This window comes from Saccoglossus kowalevskii, chromosome 3, assembly GCF_978046115.1.
Source record: "Saccoglossus kowalevskii chromosome 3, keSacKowa6.1, whole genome shotgun sequence".
Classification (NCBI taxonomy): Eukaryota; Metazoa; Hemichordata; class Enteropneusta; family Harrimaniidae; genus Saccoglossus; species Saccoglossus kowalevskii.
Window position 1 is genome coordinate 40,760,033 of NC_140643.1, and position 18,218 is coordinate 40,778,250.

Here is an 18,218-nt window from a genome sequence, read left to right on the forward strand (position 1 = left end):
ATTTTAGCTGGAATTAATTTTCGCTGAAAGGACTTTTTGAGTGTTTTGCATAGAATTTATTATCATTTATTTAAATTAATCAAAGATCAAATGAGAATAACCTAATAAGCTTGTATGTATATATATATTATGATCCCCATCACATTATTATATAGGGCTTATATTATGTATTGACACACTCTTCATCTATATTTTCATACATATTTTGTAATGTAAATTTATTTCTTGTCAATAATTAATTAGCATGATTGTAATGGGCCGGAGGCCATTATACAATTAATAAAATTATTATTATATTATCATTTATCTTGGCGAATTGAATGTAAAATATAGAGAAAAAAGTATATTCACTGATTTTATTTTCACTTAATCATTCCTTAAACGAAAATAGCAATAATTAATTTCAAGTGAAAATAAAGTATTTTACAGTATACATTTTGGTTCTACCTCCAGGTTTCCGAGCTTGATCCCATTGGTACATCAGTTGGGACCATTGTTGTTAGTGACGATGATTACGGTAGCCAGGGTGATGTGATATTAACTATAGAGGGTAAGCCAACTAATGATAGCTAGTAACTATTGATAATTATTATATAGTCTTTCTTAATCATGATGATAAGGGATTGCAAAACTCGAATGTGGACAAAACGAGTATTAAAATGACAGCGAGTAAATACTAACAATTCAATGCTGTTTCATCTCATCAAGCACAGTAATCGCGCACACACGTTTTGTTCCCATATTTGATATTCTAAATAATAATAATTGATTGATTTAAAAAATCAATAATTCATATTTCAAGCGATTAGTCCAGTATCACATTATGTTATGTTACCCTTTTCTAGGAGGAGACACTGGCGATGACTTCCAACTTGATCCCGATACCGGGCTACTAGAATTGAAATCTACAGTCGACTGGGAGGTAACTGGTGATACCGTGACTTTAAATATCAAGGCCGTCGACGGGGGTAGTCCGGCTAAAACTGCAACGCTTGATGTAGATATCACTGTAACCAATGACAACGACAACGAACCCACGTGCGTTACGCTTACCTACATTGCTGCGATAGGCGAGCTATCAAGCGATGGAACGTCGGTAGGTATTACATGATTTCTCCTTCCAACTATTGAGAATTTTTGGTCGACCAACAATTCGTCTAGGTACTGCTTGCAATCTGTCTAGGTACTGCTTGCAATCTGTCTAGGTACTGCTTGCAATCTGTCTAGGTACTGCTTGCAATCTGTCTAGGTACTGCTTGCAATCTGTCTAGGTACTGCTTGCAATCTGTCTAGGTACTGCTTGCAATCTGTCTAGATACTGCTTGCAATTCGTCTAGGCACTGCTTGCAATTCGTCTAGGTACTGCTTGAAATTCGTCTAGGCACTGCTTGCAATTCGTCTAGGTACTGCTTGAAATTCGTCTAGGTACTGCTTGCAATCCGTCTAGGTACTGCTTGCAATCCGTCTAGGTACTGCTTGCAATTCGTCTAGGCACTGCTTGCAATTCGTCTAGGTACTGCTTGAAATTCGTCTAGGTACTGCTTGCAATCTGTCTAGGTACTGCTTGCAATCTGTCTAGATACTGCTTGCAATCTGTCTAGGTACTGCTTGCAATCTGTCTAGATACTGCTTGCAATCCGTCTAGGTACTGCTTGAAATTCGTCTAGGCACTGCTTGCAATTCGTCTAGGTACTGCTTGAAATTCGTCTAGGTACTGCTTGCAATCCGTCTAGGTACTGCTTGCAATCCGTCTAGGTACTGCTTGCAATTCGTCTAGGCACTGCTTGCAATTCGTCTAGGTACTGCTTGCAATCTGTCTAGATACTGCTTGCAATTCGTCTAGGCACTGCTTGCAATTCGTCTAGGTACTGCTTGAAATTCGTCTAGGCACTGCTTGCAATTCGTCTAGGTACTGCTTGAAATTCGTCTAGGTACTGCTTGCAATCCGTCTAGGTACTGCTTGCAATCCGTCTAGGTACTGCTTGCAATTCGTCTAGGCACTGCTTGCAATTCGTCTAGGTACTGCTTGAAATTCGTCTAGGTACTGCTTGCAATCTGTCTAGGTACTGCTTGCAATCTGTCTAGATACTGCTTGCAATCCGTCGAGGTACTGCTTGCAATCCATCTAACTACTGCTTGCAATCTGTCTAGATACTGCTTGCAATCTGTCTAGGTACTGCTTGCAATCCGTCTAGGTACTGCTTGCAATCCGTCTAATTACTGCTTGCAATCTGTCTAGGTACTGCTCGCAGTCTGTCTAGGTACTGCTTGCAATCCGTCTAATTACTGCTTGCAATCTGTCTAGGTACTGCTTGCAATCCGTCTAGGTACTGCTTGCAATCCGTCTAATTACTGCTTGCAATCTGTCTAGGTACTGCTCGCAGTCTGTCTAGGTACTGCTTGCAATCCGTCTAATTACTGCTTGCAATCTGTCTAGGTACTGCTTGCAATCTGTCTAGATACTGCTCGCAATCTATCCAGGTACTGCTTGCAATCCGTCTAATTACTGCTTGCAATCTGTCTAGGTACTGCTTGCAATCCGTCTAGGTACTGCTTGCAATTCGTCTAATTACTGCTTGCAATCTGTCTAGGTACTGCTCGCAGTCTGTCTAGGTACTGCTTGCAATCCGTCTAATTACTGCTTGCAATCTGTCCAGGTAATGCTCGCAGTCTGTCTAGGTACTGCTTGCAATCCGTCTGATTACTGCTTGCAATCTGTCTAGGTACTGCTTGCAATCTGTCTAGGTACTGCTTGCAATCCGTCTAATTACTGCTTGCAATCTGTCTAGGTACTGCTCGCAGTCTGTCTAGGTACTGCTTGCAATCCGTCTAATTACTGCTTACAATCCGTCTAGGTACTGCTTGCAATCTGTCTAGGTACTGCTTGCAATCCGTCTAATTACTGCTTGCAATCCGTCTAGGTACTGCTCGCAGTCTGTCTAGGTACTGCTTGCAATCCGTCTAATTACTGCTTACAATCCGTCTAGGTACTGCTTGCAATCTGTCTAGGTACTGCTTGCAATCCGTCTAATTACTGCTTGCAATCCGTCTAGGTACTGCTCGCAGTCTGTCTAGGTACTGCTTGCAATCCGTCTAATTACTGCTTGCAATCCGTCTAGATAATGCTCGCAGTCTGTCTAGGTACTGCTTGCAATCCGTCTAATTACTGCTTACAATCCGTCTAGGTACTGCTTACAATCCGTCTAGGTACTGTGTATTTTCAATCCTTCTGGGTACTGCAAATGTCACGTGGGATCAGTACATAATTTGAAAAATATAAAACGCAACGGTTTACTCTTAGTCTATAATTTGCATATATTATATATTACGTCAGTCGTCATTTCTCCTACAGGTTGCCCAGCTGGACTGCAGCGACGATGATCTAGATATACTTACCCACGCCATTACTGCAGGGAATTTTGGCAATTTCGAAATAGACAACACGGGACTGGTAACCATTTCAGTCGGTACGATATATATTTCCCTCAAATATCGTGTATATTAATTTATTCATACAATTGTTTGTTTTAATAAATACGTTTCGGTTGTGTTTATGTGGCAATAGGCAATACCATCGATTTCGAATCCGGGACTACATCATATGAGCTGACTATTCAGGTAAGTGATGGATTGACTACTGTTATCCCGGAACCTAGAGTAAATATAGAGATTCTAGCAGAGAATGACGAGGATCCTTACTTTAACCCTGACAATTGGAGTGAAGACAAAAGCGAAGACACCCCACTTGGTGACGTGATTACGGAGGTATCGGCCTTTGCCTTTGACAGTGACGATACCTCAGAACATGGCATTAAAGAGTATGCAATTAATTCCGGTAAGTCTTGAACACCAATAACTTTAAATGTTATATTCGAGATCAATTGTTCTGTTTCTTGTAAAAAAAACCATTTGATCCATCCATTTTATTATTTTTGTTTCTTTCCGCATCCCACTTCACAGTGACAAATGGCGGCGCCAATAAGTTTCAAATGGATACAGAATCCGGTCAAATAAAACTTTTTGAACAACTTGATTATGACACCATGGACCCAAATATTGCGTACTACGAGTTAGAAGTAATGGTCACGGACGGATCCGGAGCTACGGACACTGCTACTGTTACAATTAACGTATTGAACGCAAACGACATCTATCCGTCTTGTTCACAGACGTCATTTTACCGCCAAGTTAACGAAGGAACTTGTGAGTAGGGTTACTGGAGATAATAGCCAACTATTAGGTAGTATCTGTAGTATGCGATATTAATGTACTTTAATATCTTTTGGTAAAACAGTACAAATTCAGTGATTTATGTTATTCACACTTATATTACTAAATTATTATATGCTAAAAACGCAAAGGCTCATGGGTAGACTCTTGTTTATAAATAATGACACGCTATGGCCATCTGACGCATGCGCAGGTGACGACTCTCCCGCTTTAAGGCAAATACAAACAAATACATGTTCGACACAATACTCACCCCGATAGCGTGTACCCAACAGTGTGGCACTACTACCTGGCACTCAATTGAAAACCAACTAATTACTATCAGTCTTGTACTATAATGTTTTAATTCTTAATCTAATCACCAGTTGTATCGTGATTTCTTATATTTGTAGTTCCGTACCTACCACTGAACACGTCGGTGTTGGATTGTTCTGATGATGACACTAGTGGTGCATTGACCTACAGCTTGCCATTACAGACTCCAAGTGCAGACTTTTCTGTGGATTCAGTCACCGGAGAAATATCTCTCAGTGGTAAATGACATTTTTTTCATACTAGATAACATTAGAGATCAATGCGTACAGGTTGTTCTTTCCAGTTTCCCTATATGTACTATATCCACATGTAATTCACACTCGGTTTAGTTTTCTTATATTCCAGTACTCAGATGGTACTTACAAACTTACAAATTTTAAAGAGGAAATATGGAACATTTGTTTATTATTGTTCGACGGTTCACGTTAATTATCACGTAACAGATTGTAAAATATCCTAAACTTAAACCATGTTGACTATTATTGGAGCTAATGCATTACATTATGAGAGCGTAACTACATTACACTACACTACACTACACTACACTACACTACACTACACTACACTACACTACACTACACTACACTACACTACACTACACTACACTGCACTGCACTGCACTACACTACACTACACTGCACTACACTACACTACTCTACACTACACTACACTACACTACACTGCACTGCACTACACTACACTACACTGCACTACACTGTACTGCAAACTACACTGCACTGCACACTACACTGCACTGCACACTACACTGCACTGCACTGCACACTACACTACACTGCACACTACACTACACTGCACTGCACACTACACTAAACTGCACTTCACACTACACTGCACTGCACTGCACTGCACTGCACTGCACTGCACACTACACTGCACTGCACACTACACTACACTACACTACACTGCACTGCACACTACACTGCACTGCACACTACACTACACTGCACTGCACACTACACTACATTGCACTGCACAATACACTGCACTGCACTGCACTGCACTGCACTGCACTGCACTGCACACTACACTGCACTGCACACTACACTGCACTGCACTGCACACTACACTACACTGCACTGCACACTACACTACACTGCACTGCACACTAAACTGCACTGCACTGCACACTACACTACACTGCACTGCACAATACACTACACTGCACTACACTGCACTGCACTGCACACTACACTGCACTGCACACTACACTGCACTGCACTGCACACTACACTACACTGCACTGCACACTACACTACACTGCACTGCACTGCACTGCACTGCACTGCACTGCACACTACACTGCACTGCACACTACACTGCACTGCACTGCACACTACACTACACTGCACTGCACTGCACTACACTGCACTGCACACTAAACTGCACTGCACTGCACACTACACTACACTACACTACACTACACTACACTACACTACACTACACTACACTACACTACACTACACTACACTGCACACTACACTACACTACACTGCACTGCACACTACACTACACTGCACTGCTCACTACACTGCTCACTACACTGCACTGCACACTACACTGCACTGCACTACACTACACTATACTACATTTGTATAGCTAGAGCATTATATTACGACACTGGCAATATACATTACATTACATTGCATTGCATTACATTACATTACATTACATTACATTACATTACATTACGAGAGTGGTAATGCACTACTTAATATTTGTATTACAGCTGACACATTAGATTACGAAAGTGGTAATATACAGTATGCGTTAAGTCTTCGAGTATCGGACGCAGGGGTGCCGCCATTGAGTTCAACTGTTAAAGTATATATTTCCGTCAAAGATGTGAATGAGTTTTCGCCGTCATTTGCTGGGCCATGGAGCAAATCGGTGCCAGAAGACACGTCGGTTGGTACAGACGTGGAAACGTGCCTAGCAACGGATGGAGATTCAGCAGCTTCAGCATTTGGAGTTATGACGTATGGTATAACGAATGGTGACCCTAACGACCATTTTAGCATTGATCGCAACTCGGCTGTGGTGACGATCAAAGCCCCGTTAGACAGAGAAACTATTGATACGTATTATTTACGCATCGTTGCAACAGATGGCGGCGGTAGGGCTGGTACACAGACTCTAACAGTAGCCTTATCTGACGTAAATGACGTCATCCCTCATTGTACCGATATGTCGTTTACGGAGCATCTTTCAGAAGACACAATCTCCGGGGCCACAACAGTCTTGTTCACACTGGATTGCAGCGATGAAGACCTCGACGACTCAACTCTTACATATACCATGGTAGGAGATGACAAGTTTGGAGTGAATGTTAATGGAGAAGTTTTCTTGCAGTCAAACGTCGATTACGACGCAGGCGATAGATCTTTCGCGTTGCAAGTATATGTTAATGACACGGTTGGCCAATATGTGGTCGTAGAGGGAAGTATTGTAGTTGATCCAGTCAATGAGTTCGATCCGGAATTCCAACCCACGGGTGAGTACCAACATACCAAAGTCACGTGTCCTTTCCATTGATTATTGTGAATGTACGAAAACACCGTCCAGTATGTAAATACAATAATTTTTCAATATATGTAAATGCATAAACATTATATATCATTATTACTTTTTTAACGATCAAAGCAATTGGGATAAATTCTGTCCTTTATTGTAGCTTTATACACGCCGACGGTTTCCGAAAACACCGCGGTGGGATCTACTATTGTCACAGTACTTGCTTCAGACGGTGATATGGCGGAATCAGCCACCACGCACGGTGTAGTGATATACTCAATTGATGAGTTTGCCTGCAATTGTAGTGAGTTTATGTTAGATACAGCTTCGGGTGCAATAATACTGCTACAGCAGTTGGACTATGAAGGAACTACATCGTATACTATATCGATCGAGGCTACGGATAGTGTAACTACTGTGACAGGTACCGTGGTTGTTACTGTCACCGATGTCAATGATAATGCACCGAAGTTCACATCCACGGGTTATAGGTGAGTTATTGTTACGTTAACATTACATAGGGTTATATTTAATAATAATGTTCCGATAGTCACATCAGCTGCTACATGTGCATTAATGTTACGTTAGTATTATAGAACGGATACATTCAATGATAATGCCCCGATATTCATAACCACGAGACGTGTACATTAATGTTACGTCAGTATTATAGAACGGATACATTCAATGATAATGCCCCGATATTCATAACCACAAGACGTGTACATTAATGTTACGTCAGTATTATAGAACGGATACATTCAATGATAATGCCCCGATATTCATAACCACGAGACGTGTGCATTATTGTTACGTCAGTATAAAAGAACGGATACATTCAATGATAATGCCCGGATATTCATATCCACGAGACGTGTGCATTAATGTTACGTCAGTATTATAGAACGGATACATTCAATGATAATGCCCCGATATTCATAACCACGAGACGTGTGCATTATTGTTACGTCAGTATAAAAGAACGGATACATTCAATGATAATGCCCGGATATTCATATCCACGAGACGTGTGCATTAATGTTACGTCAGTATTATAGAACGGATATATTCAATGATAATGCCCGGATATTCATATCCACGAGACGTGTGCATTATTGTTACGTCAGTATTATAGAAGGGTTATATGTAATGATAATACCCTGATGGTATACACAACCACAGCGTACAGGTGCTTTATTGTTACGTCATGGTTATATTTAATGATAATACCCCGACGTATTCGTGTGACACACTTCCTCTTTACCAAATATATGCTGATTATTTCTGAACAGCTGCCTACATGTTTAATTGCAAGTATTGAACTAAACCCGAACAAATTATTACAGTGACGTTAACAATGCAGTTGAACTTAAATGAAAACATAATGACTTGTGTTATTGGTACGCCCTCTCATATGTGACTATGTTATTTATAGTGCCTCAGTGAATGAGGACGATGCTACACCACAAGCTGTTAAAATCGTGGTTGCAACAGACAGGGATTCCAACCTCAATAACAACAACGTTATAGAATACAGTATAACAGGTATGTATTCTATGTTATCGCTATTATATAGTATATGTATTGAGACTGTTATATTTGAAATACCATGATAGTATGTGATTGATTGAAACCGAGTTTCTTGTTGTGTTCTTCAACCATAGATGGTAACGGTGATGGTTTCTTTACAATTGGAGCTAGCTCTGGTGAAATAATCACAACTGGTCTCATAGACTACGAAAGTTACGAAAGTTTTGTGCTGGAGGTAACAGCTAAAGATAAGAATGGTGGTGCGAATGCTAACTCCGACACTTCACGCGTAACAATCAGCATATTACCAGTAAATGAATATACTCCCGTGTTTCAGTCTCTTCCCTATGACGATGCTACTGTGATCGAAAATGCACCCCTTGGAAAGTCTGTTTATCAGGTGGGGGCTACCGACGATGATGCAGCTGGCCACGTACACGGACAGGTGAGGTTCTCTATCACATCTGGCAACAGTGCGGGGCATTTCGTCATCGATGAGATGGACGGGGTTATATCAACCGTGGCGGAACTGGACCGAGAGACGCGATCCAGTTATGATCTTGTTGTCACGGCCACAGATAGTTCTGCTGCTCTCAACGATGAACGTTCAGCTGAAGAGAATGTGACGATCACAGTCACAGATGTGAATGACAATACACCCGTATTCGTCCCAGCTGTATACAGCGTAAGCATATCAGAAAGTCTAGCTGTTGGCGAGACTGTGTTAACGCTGACAACCAATGATCTGGATCAGGGTGTGAACAAATTACGGGATGTTGCAAAATTGTCTGGCGACGACGATGGCGACTTCACTTTGAACGGCAATGACATTGTTATTGCCAATGCTTTAGCGTATCATATCAAGGACTTCTACGAAATTAGCTACGAGGTCACTGACCAAGGATCGCCTCCGCTCTCTAGTGAAGGATTAGTCACGATCACCGTCAGGTCTGAAAACGACTTCCCACCAGTATTCGCTCAGGCGACTGATACGGTCACGTGGTCCGAGGATACGCCAATCGGAACCGTTCTATACACTGCTGTTGCCACTGATGACGACACGGGTGAGCATGGTACCTTGTACTACTTTATAACGGACGGAGACCCGGATGTTGTATTTCTAATGGACAAAAACACCGGAGAAATAAGTCTAAATTTGTACTTAGACCACGAAACTGTTAATAGTTACGACTTAGAGATTACGGCGTATGACAATGAAGACATAAATGCTGCCGATGCGCTCAACGATGTCATGATACTGACTATTGTCGTTGATGATGAAAATGACAATCGACCTTTATTCGGACAAGACCAATACACCATTAATATCGACGAGAACATTGCAATTGGAACCAATATAATCACGGTGGTTGCAACGGACGAAGACGCCGGTGTCAACGGTGACATTCAGTATAGTATTGTAGCTGGGGTGGGCCAAGACAACGTAGAGATTAATCCAACCACAGGTGTCGTTACTACGGTCGACGATATTGACTACGAAATGTATGTAATGTATAGCCTGATGATAGAAGCCGTAGACGGTGGAACCCCACCACTGACCGGGTATACTAATATACAAATCAGTGTGAATGATTTAAATGACAATTCCCCCCAGGTTTCACCAAGTTTGTTTACTGTGGCCATTCCCGAAGACACCGCTGCAGACGTCTTGGTTACACCTATACAGGTAACTGACGCGGACAGTACAACGAATGGCGAAATACTCTGCGTCATTACCTCAGGCGACCCCACAGGACAGTTCTATGTCGACACCGACAACTGCGACCTGTATACCTCAGCAGTTGCACTGGACAGAGAAACTAAGGACACGTAAGTTATTTTTTTGTATCACAGGGATAACCACAAGTTTCTGGGAAATGTTCGAGTTTGGGTGAACATCCTACTGTTATAGCTCCGCCATGGAATGGTTAGAGTCCCCTGTTGTATTGCACAATGACTTTCGTTTATTTTGTGCCAAATATTAAAAGGCAAACTTTGAGTATGGATAATTTTGTTTAATATTATGACATGATATCGTAACATAATATAATACTGAAAACACGAGTACGTATAGATAAATCCGAGACGCATGCTGTTCTTCTGTAATTCATTGAAAGAAAACTGCCAAAACAAAGGTTTGCTTTTATTTATTTTATATTACTTTACTTTTGTGTTTACTTTACAGGTATAATTTAATCATTAATGCTACCGATGGCGGTGTGCCCATGCTATACGGTGAAGGAGAGCTGACAGTGCTGATAACTGATGTGAACGATAACGACCCAATACTGAACCCTGCGTCATACTCTGCATTGCTAGACGAGGACACACCGGTGGGAACAGTTGTGTTCGATGTCGACGCAACGGATGCAGATATCAATGAAAATGCCGACCTGACCTATGCATTGACAAGTGGCAATGATCTAGGTTTGTCTTATGTCTTGGTTCAGTAGTCATCACAGGCGTGTAAGACACGTAATGCTCGATTTCATTTAGCAATTACTGCTCACTTTCAAATTGCAAACTTCATTTTCACCGCCTGGCAATCATCACGGTGAAAACAAAGGCTGAAAACTCTCAGAAAACGGTACTTTGGTGTACAGTGTAACAAGATTACCCATGTGTGTGCAACATATATAAATTTGGTTGCTCAGGGTTACTTCAAAGTTGAGTTTGTGCTGTTTTCTCGACTGTAGCTGTTTTCACCGACTCTTAGACCAGTGTTCCACAGCAGCATGCACAGAGCCCATAGAAATACAAGGATATATGTATAATTCACGGATGCTAAATATACAATATGACAAATAATATAACTTCTGAAAGTGTAACTCGACATAAAATAATAATTTATTCAATTATACATGCAATTTTAATTAAATGTAATTATGTTACTTTTAGGCCACTTTACGATTGACCAGGATACGGGAATTATTACAGTGGAACAACTATTGGATCGAGAAACCGTTGACGCATACAGCATGATTGTGACTGTCACCGACGACGGAATTCCAACTAGATCTAATACAGCTGACGTCACTTTGAATCTCAATGACGTAAACGACAACGCGCCGACATTCACCATGGCAACCTATGCATTTGTTGTACAAGAGAACGTTGACATCAGTACATCTGTAGGCCAACTCGCGGCAACTGATCCAGATCTGGGAGCGAATGGTTTCATCGCGTATTCCATCGAAAGTGGAGCAAATTCAGATCATTTTGCCATCAATTCAAACACCGGGGAGATTCACACGAGTGCCGTGATAGATAGAGAATCCATCTCGCAGTACAGTCTAGTATGCAAGGCTAGGGATCTGGGCAGCGTCTCACAATTTACTTTGGTAGACGTTGTCATCACGGTAGAGGACGAAAACGATAACGACCCGGTATACGAATCCACGCTCTATGAGATATTTATGGACGAAAACAGTGATATTGGCACAGTTGTGGTTACCGTGGTTGCAACTGATGCAGACACGGGAGCAAATGGATTGGTTACTTACTCCATTCCAAACACAGATGATGTTGCAAACACATATTTTGATGTCGATTTAGGCTCTGGTGAAATCACTGTGAAAACAACGCTGGATCGCGAGTTGTATGAGACAATTGAATTCCTTGTATATGCCACTGACAATGGTAGCCCAGAACGGACCGATACAACCACAGTCATCGTGACCATTGGTGACCTTAACGATAATTATCCAACATTCAGCCCTAGCTTTTATAGCTCTGAGTTGTCTTATTTGAACGATCTCGGTGAACCTGTCGTAACAGTGACTGCAACTGATACCGACGTGGGACAAACAGTAACCTATTACTTCCAGGAAACAAATGATTTGTATGAACTGGATAGAAATACAGGTATGTCGTAACATATCATACAGTAGCATATATTATGGTATACAGGAGTCTTGTGCAACTATTTATTATGTATCCATTCACAGGTAACATCAGAGTGATTGTAGACAGGCAACCCTCAGTGAATACCAAGTACACAGTTTATGTGGAAGGTAGGGATGACGGAACACCACAGAAATCGTCACTGATAGATGCCACTGTACGAATCGATACATTCAATCCGTACGATCGATTGGTTGAATTCTATTTGTCAGTCAGCGAGGACTATTTTGAATTAAGCAGAGACGATTTCATTACGTCGCTGACTAGTATAATACAGGAGGACTACCCGACAGGTAGATGCGGTGTTTCACACATCATTAGGAGAGAAGTGGGATCTAGTTCCACATCAACCAGAAGACTACTTGTAACACAGGAGTAAGTTGTTTAATATAGTTTTTTGGGATTAATTGGAGTAGCCATTCATATTAATATCAAAACAGAATATTCGGTATTATAATTTATATTTTTTTAACAATTTTATAACATTAGCTCATTCATTATCTTGCAAATATCGACAAAACACTGTTTCCGTGTTGTTCACATCATTTGCCGTAACACTCGAGCAAAAAACGACACGAATTCTGTACTGTCATATTCTCCAACATCTTTTTTGAAAAATAAATATGCACTACATAATTACATGTTAAATAATGTAGCTATCAAAACGAAAGTGTTATTCTATTTCCTACAACACGAATATTATTTTACGGGTTACATGATACGTCTTCATATTGACACTACATTGGATTTGAAAGGCTGTCTCAATGAGTAAAGTTCATGTTGGAATATATAATGTATATGTCCTTAGATAAATCGCGGTTATTCAGGGGTGACAAATTTATCATTTTTACTGTTTTACTGTTTAAATGTTACATAATTATTGATTTAGACGCAAATTGCCTGTTTTTTTTTATCTATTATGAAAATGAACAATGCAATAATACATGTTGGAAACAATGTCCCTAGAAATCCACGTTGAAGCATTATTTATAAATATTATTTATCAGAATTTTCTAATAATTCGTGACACCCATCCTATAACTACATGTGATTTCACTATATGTATTTAAAATAAAATTTGAGATAAGGTGAGAAATTGTAACTATAGAAACCAATGATAAATTTTCATGGAGGTTCGTGGACATGTGTCTTGTACGAAAAGTGGTGTAGTATCGATATATGTTTCTCTGGGTTTTGTGAACTACAACATGAACATTTTTCTCGAAATGCTTACAACATAGTATTAGATTATTACGAGGATACCTCAAGATATGCACGAAGACAGTACAGCGGGACGGCGTACTGTCTGAGTGCATACTTTGAGGTATCCTCGTAATAGCCTTATTATTATTATTATACATCTTTTCCTTCTAAGAATACATCAGCGAACTTCTTTGTATGGAGTCCGGTCAAATCCTGGTGGCAGCCATGTCATACCATATTTGGAATTCACATTTCCTAATATAGTAGGATGAAAATACCCCGTAAAATACCGCAAAATTACGACACGCTGTAACTTATGGCGTTACGGTGACAGATGTATAATAATGTTGTTTCTTAATACCAAATCTATATCTCCATGCATACACATTATATCCCAATGAACACTATCACGAAATATATGACGTCACAAACCTTCTAAAAAAATCAGGCTTTTATTTAATTTTCCGTCTAAAGTCATCGTTGGGGGGGTCCTGCATTACCCAATGCATTGTCTATTTTGCTACTAGCCGTTCGATGTGTAGTAAATATCTTACGTTTACCAAGTATTTTCAATGTATCTTGTAATCTACAGTCACGAACTCACAGTGTACGTCTATGGGGTGAGGGATGACGAAGCGGACTCTTTAGATGGACTCTCCCGTAGCAAGAACTTTGTCTCAAATACATATCTGTTCAATAAATTCACGTCTGATTCAAGTGGAACTCCTTCAGATGAGCTTTTACGTAAGTATTCCATTCTAACTAAATATCACACAACACTATAAAGTATTCAGTATTTTAAAAGTATAATAGTTTAATTTATTACAAAGATGATAGGATTATTAATGGTTATAGCACCGTGCGTTGTACGAACAAATAAGATTGAGTAACACAATTCACTTCAAATTACCTTAAACTTGATAGGTCAATCCATGACTATTATGTACGTGATTAAATCTTACCTTTACATGTTTTGTGCAGGAGACCCATACACACAATGGAGCATCGATCAGGTCTTACTACATGAAGATCCAAACAGTCTCTCGTGGTTCGAAGAATGGTGGGGTATTTTGATATTGTCACTGATATCACTTCTTTTATTGGCCTTAATTCTTCTTGGAATATTCTTGATTTATTACTTCTGTTGTCGGAGAAAGAAGAAAACCAAGTAAGTATGGTCTCTTATCAACATATATTTTCAGTTTATGAGAGAAATCGGTACCTCTGGAATCGAAGGCCAAACATACATCAGTGTGACAATATTATGGATTCCATAAGAAAGTCTCACTAGGATGCTGATTACCACTAAACTTTACGAAAATCAAATTTCTTAATTTATGATTGTACAAACGTTACTTTCGTGTTCCTGTGTTCATATTTTGTTTTATTCCCCATAGATCAAAGAAACCAGTTGATAAACAACCTCGCACAACTACTAGAGAAGGGTGGGGAAAGAACACAGGTATGTCATTACAATTAATATCAAACGGTTCTATTTACTGATTCGTTTCTATGTACATTGTTAATATCACGGATCTACTTTTAATTAAACTCTAATACTCCGTTTCCGTTGCAGCTTATAAACCATCTAAAACATTACTCCCTGATTCAAATATTCTCGTTCTACCAACGGTAAGTGTGAGTTTCATTATGTTCTTATTACATTGAGAGATTATCTATATTATCCACAAGTGCGTCACGAATTGATGCCAATAGCTGTGACAGATGAAGTAGGATTTACATCGCAATCCAATATCGCTGTTATTGTGACTATATTTTAGGATGGGTGTCACACTATGACGTAGACTGTGGTACACACTATGGTTTTGACGATTAACGTTACCCGTTATTAACATATTTCCCCCCAAATTTCTCAGGCCCGACCAGGTAACGCCGAGAGGAAGAAACCAGAAGCCAATAAGACTAGACAAAGCGAGCAAGAGCTGGAAAGTATACCCAAAACACCAGCGCCAACAGCTTTTGATGGAAGAGCTGTCGACCCAGGTAATACATTTTCTGAATACTCGAATTAGCATAACCAATTTGAAATCAACTAAATGCAGGGAGCAAAGGTGATAGTCTGTTTACTGTGATGCACAGTAAGCGATTTTTTTGTAAACGTTGCTTTGAACACCATTTAATTACTAAGTACAACACGCATTCCTCTATTATTTACAGCTTCCGGCAGAATATACGAATATAATTCCAAAACAGGACAGCGCCGGTGGTTGAAAGCACAAAACTATGACGTGAATGTTCCTGGAAATGTTACTAGCTAAAAACAAGGAGAAGAACAAACCGAGTTGAGATTAGTACTTACAGTCTAAATCAGTGACGTCATCGACTAATTACGCGGCAATATTAGGCATCGAATTGTTTTATATATTTACAAATTTATGCACTCAGTCTCTACGCCTTTAAATTAAACCAAAGATGCTAGAAATTCGTACCGTAAAATACCACGAATGTTTCCGAGTTTTACCGGTAGATGGGAAATACCCACAATGTAATAACCTAAATGTCTTGGCATGTCCAGAACATGTAAATAAGGGATCCTATCGCATCTGTTATATACTTGATAGTACGGTTCTAATTCGACACATTGAATACTAAAAATGTAGGGTTGCTAGTAGCAACACATTATAAAATGAGAAGGTCAAGACCAATTTGACATCTTTAAACAGATAAGAATTTCTCCTGATAATGTGTTTTAAGTTTTTAATTTTATACAGCATAATTCATTTCTGCAACTTGATAATTTCCGCCCATGCAATCTTATGCAGTATATTTGCAAATATGTTTTATAAAACGAGAACTACAACGTTCGATTATTTCACTAACTATTGTTTATTGTTATATTTTTAAAAGAAATATTCAGTAGATTTCTTTAAGAAACTGTTATTATGATATATATTTTATAAATTTGTACTTCAAATTGTTATGAACCTCAATAATATCGACGTTTGTCTGGCAGCCTGAAAGGTATCGACACTTAGTAATAAGCGAAACATATTTAACATCTGAGTTCCTGTTGGAATTCGACGTAATTGAAATGTATGGATTCATTTTTCATGGTTCATCCTTGTATCATAACGAAACGCAACAAAGTCTTCCATTCATGTACAGGAAAGGTAGTGGAAATAAAATAGAACGTAGGCGTTTTTTGACAAAAATCAATTTCAATATCTATCAGAAATTAGATCACTCGCTTTGATTTCACACTGCACACTCACCCAAGTTGTTAATTTCAGAATACAACGTCTCCGAATTCCAATGATCGCCATTTATGAACTGCATTTTACCTCCTCGAAACTGAAACCTCATTATTGCGGTTGTTAACTACCGAAGTGTCAGAAAAGATTATGTGCAGCTATTTTAATGACATTTACCTGAATTTTAAATATGCATTTGTATAACTTTATGAATTCGATTCCCAGTGATTTTATCGATATATACATGTCAATTTATAATTTGGAAATCAAGAGGGTTGATCTATATCAAACTCGACATTCTTCACAGTGTTAAGTAGATCTTATAAAACTGCAATATATATTTAATATATCTACATTTGTAAATAGTTTGTATATAAGAGCTGTACATTTCTGGTAACATTTTGTTACAATTATGAATATATAATTTTGTACAGAATCCTTGTAATTATTAAACAATCAAACTAATCGAGAATTTTTTTCGTGTATGATGATTAAACAGGGAAACCAACAACACTCATATGATGGTTTGAACTACTCATCATGACCACGTGTTATTAATTCACGCATATATCATGACATCACGTCATTTCTCTGAGTACTTTGACAAATAGTGATGAAGATCTCTTTATTTGGGAGGTTAATTAACAATGCAATTAATATTAATGAATATTAATTGATCTATATACAATCCAACTGAAACAGGAAAATCATTATTGTTTTTCAGTAGATGATCTTGAACCCTCAATTCAGGAACAAATTCACTTTTCCCGGAAATTAGGTAAACCACCCGCTCGACCATCTTGGCAACCCCGCAAAAAGAATGTCAGTTTGACCGGGTTTATTTTTGCCATATAATTAGATGACGAAACCTGCTTCAGCCGACATATGCAATATGGTACCTACAGAGGACATTGAATTTCAGTTGTGTGCATTATCACGTGGAATTTGGTATTTGGTATAAATGGTGATACAATCCCGAGTAATGATGGATCGGGGTATTAAAATAAAAAATATGTTTATAAAAGCGGTATTTTTTATTTCTACACAAAATTAGTTTAGTTTCTTTAAGACATTCTCATACCTGATAATTATAATTATTGAAGTGTTCATAGTTCCTGTTTTGGTCGATGGTACCAATAACTGTAATGATAAACTTTATCAGGTCCAAAACAATACAATAATGATTCATACACTATCTATTTAAAACATTTATTCGAGTTGAACACTAGATGGCGCTATACCAATTCAGGTATATTCAATTGATTATTGAACTGGTTTTTAAGAAAACAGAAA

The 18,218-nt window shown here is 39.1% G+C and overlaps 1 protein-coding gene across 1 annotated transcript in view; it reads left to right on the forward strand.

Moving 5' to 3' along the window:
• LOC102802186 (protocadherin Fat 4-like) overlaps window positions 1–17,469 on the forward strand; it is a 39,390-nt gene extending 21,921 nt beyond the window's left edge. Inside the window, exons 9-27 of the mRNA XM_085497505.1 lie at window positions 454–550; window positions 846–1,096; window positions 3,353–3,467; window positions 3,566–3,835; window positions 3,961–4,203; window positions 4,623–4,763; window positions 6,293–7,057; window positions 7,238–7,568; window positions 8,513–8,622; window positions 8,742–10,437; window positions 10,793–11,034; window positions 11,506–12,471; window positions 12,555–12,885; window positions 14,306–14,457; window positions 14,695–14,881; window positions 15,111–15,175; window positions 15,290–15,345; window positions 15,591–15,717; window positions 15,892–17,469. Coding sequence (XP_085353631.1) covers window positions 454–550; window positions 846–1,096; window positions 3,353–3,467; window positions 3,566–3,835; window positions 3,961–4,203; window positions 4,623–4,763; window positions 6,293–7,057; window positions 7,238–7,568; window positions 8,513–8,622; window positions 8,742–10,437; window positions 10,793–11,034; window positions 11,506–12,471; window positions 12,555–12,885; window positions 14,306–14,457; window positions 14,695–14,881; window positions 15,111–15,175; window positions 15,290–15,345; window positions 15,591–15,717; window positions 15,892–15,992 — 6,246 coding nt within the window. The 3' untranslated portion in view covers window positions 15,993–17,469. The remainder of the gene's footprint in view (window positions 1–453; window positions 551–845; window positions 1,097–3,352; window positions 3,468–3,565; window positions 3,836–3,960; window positions 4,204–4,622; window positions 4,764–6,292; window positions 7,058–7,237; window positions 7,569–8,512; window positions 8,623–8,741; window positions 10,438–10,792; window positions 11,035–11,505; window positions 12,472–12,554; window positions 12,886–14,305; window positions 14,458–14,694; window positions 14,882–15,110; window positions 15,176–15,289; window positions 15,346–15,590; window positions 15,718–15,891) is intronic.
• Window positions 17,470–18,218: the final 749 nt, after the last annotated feature.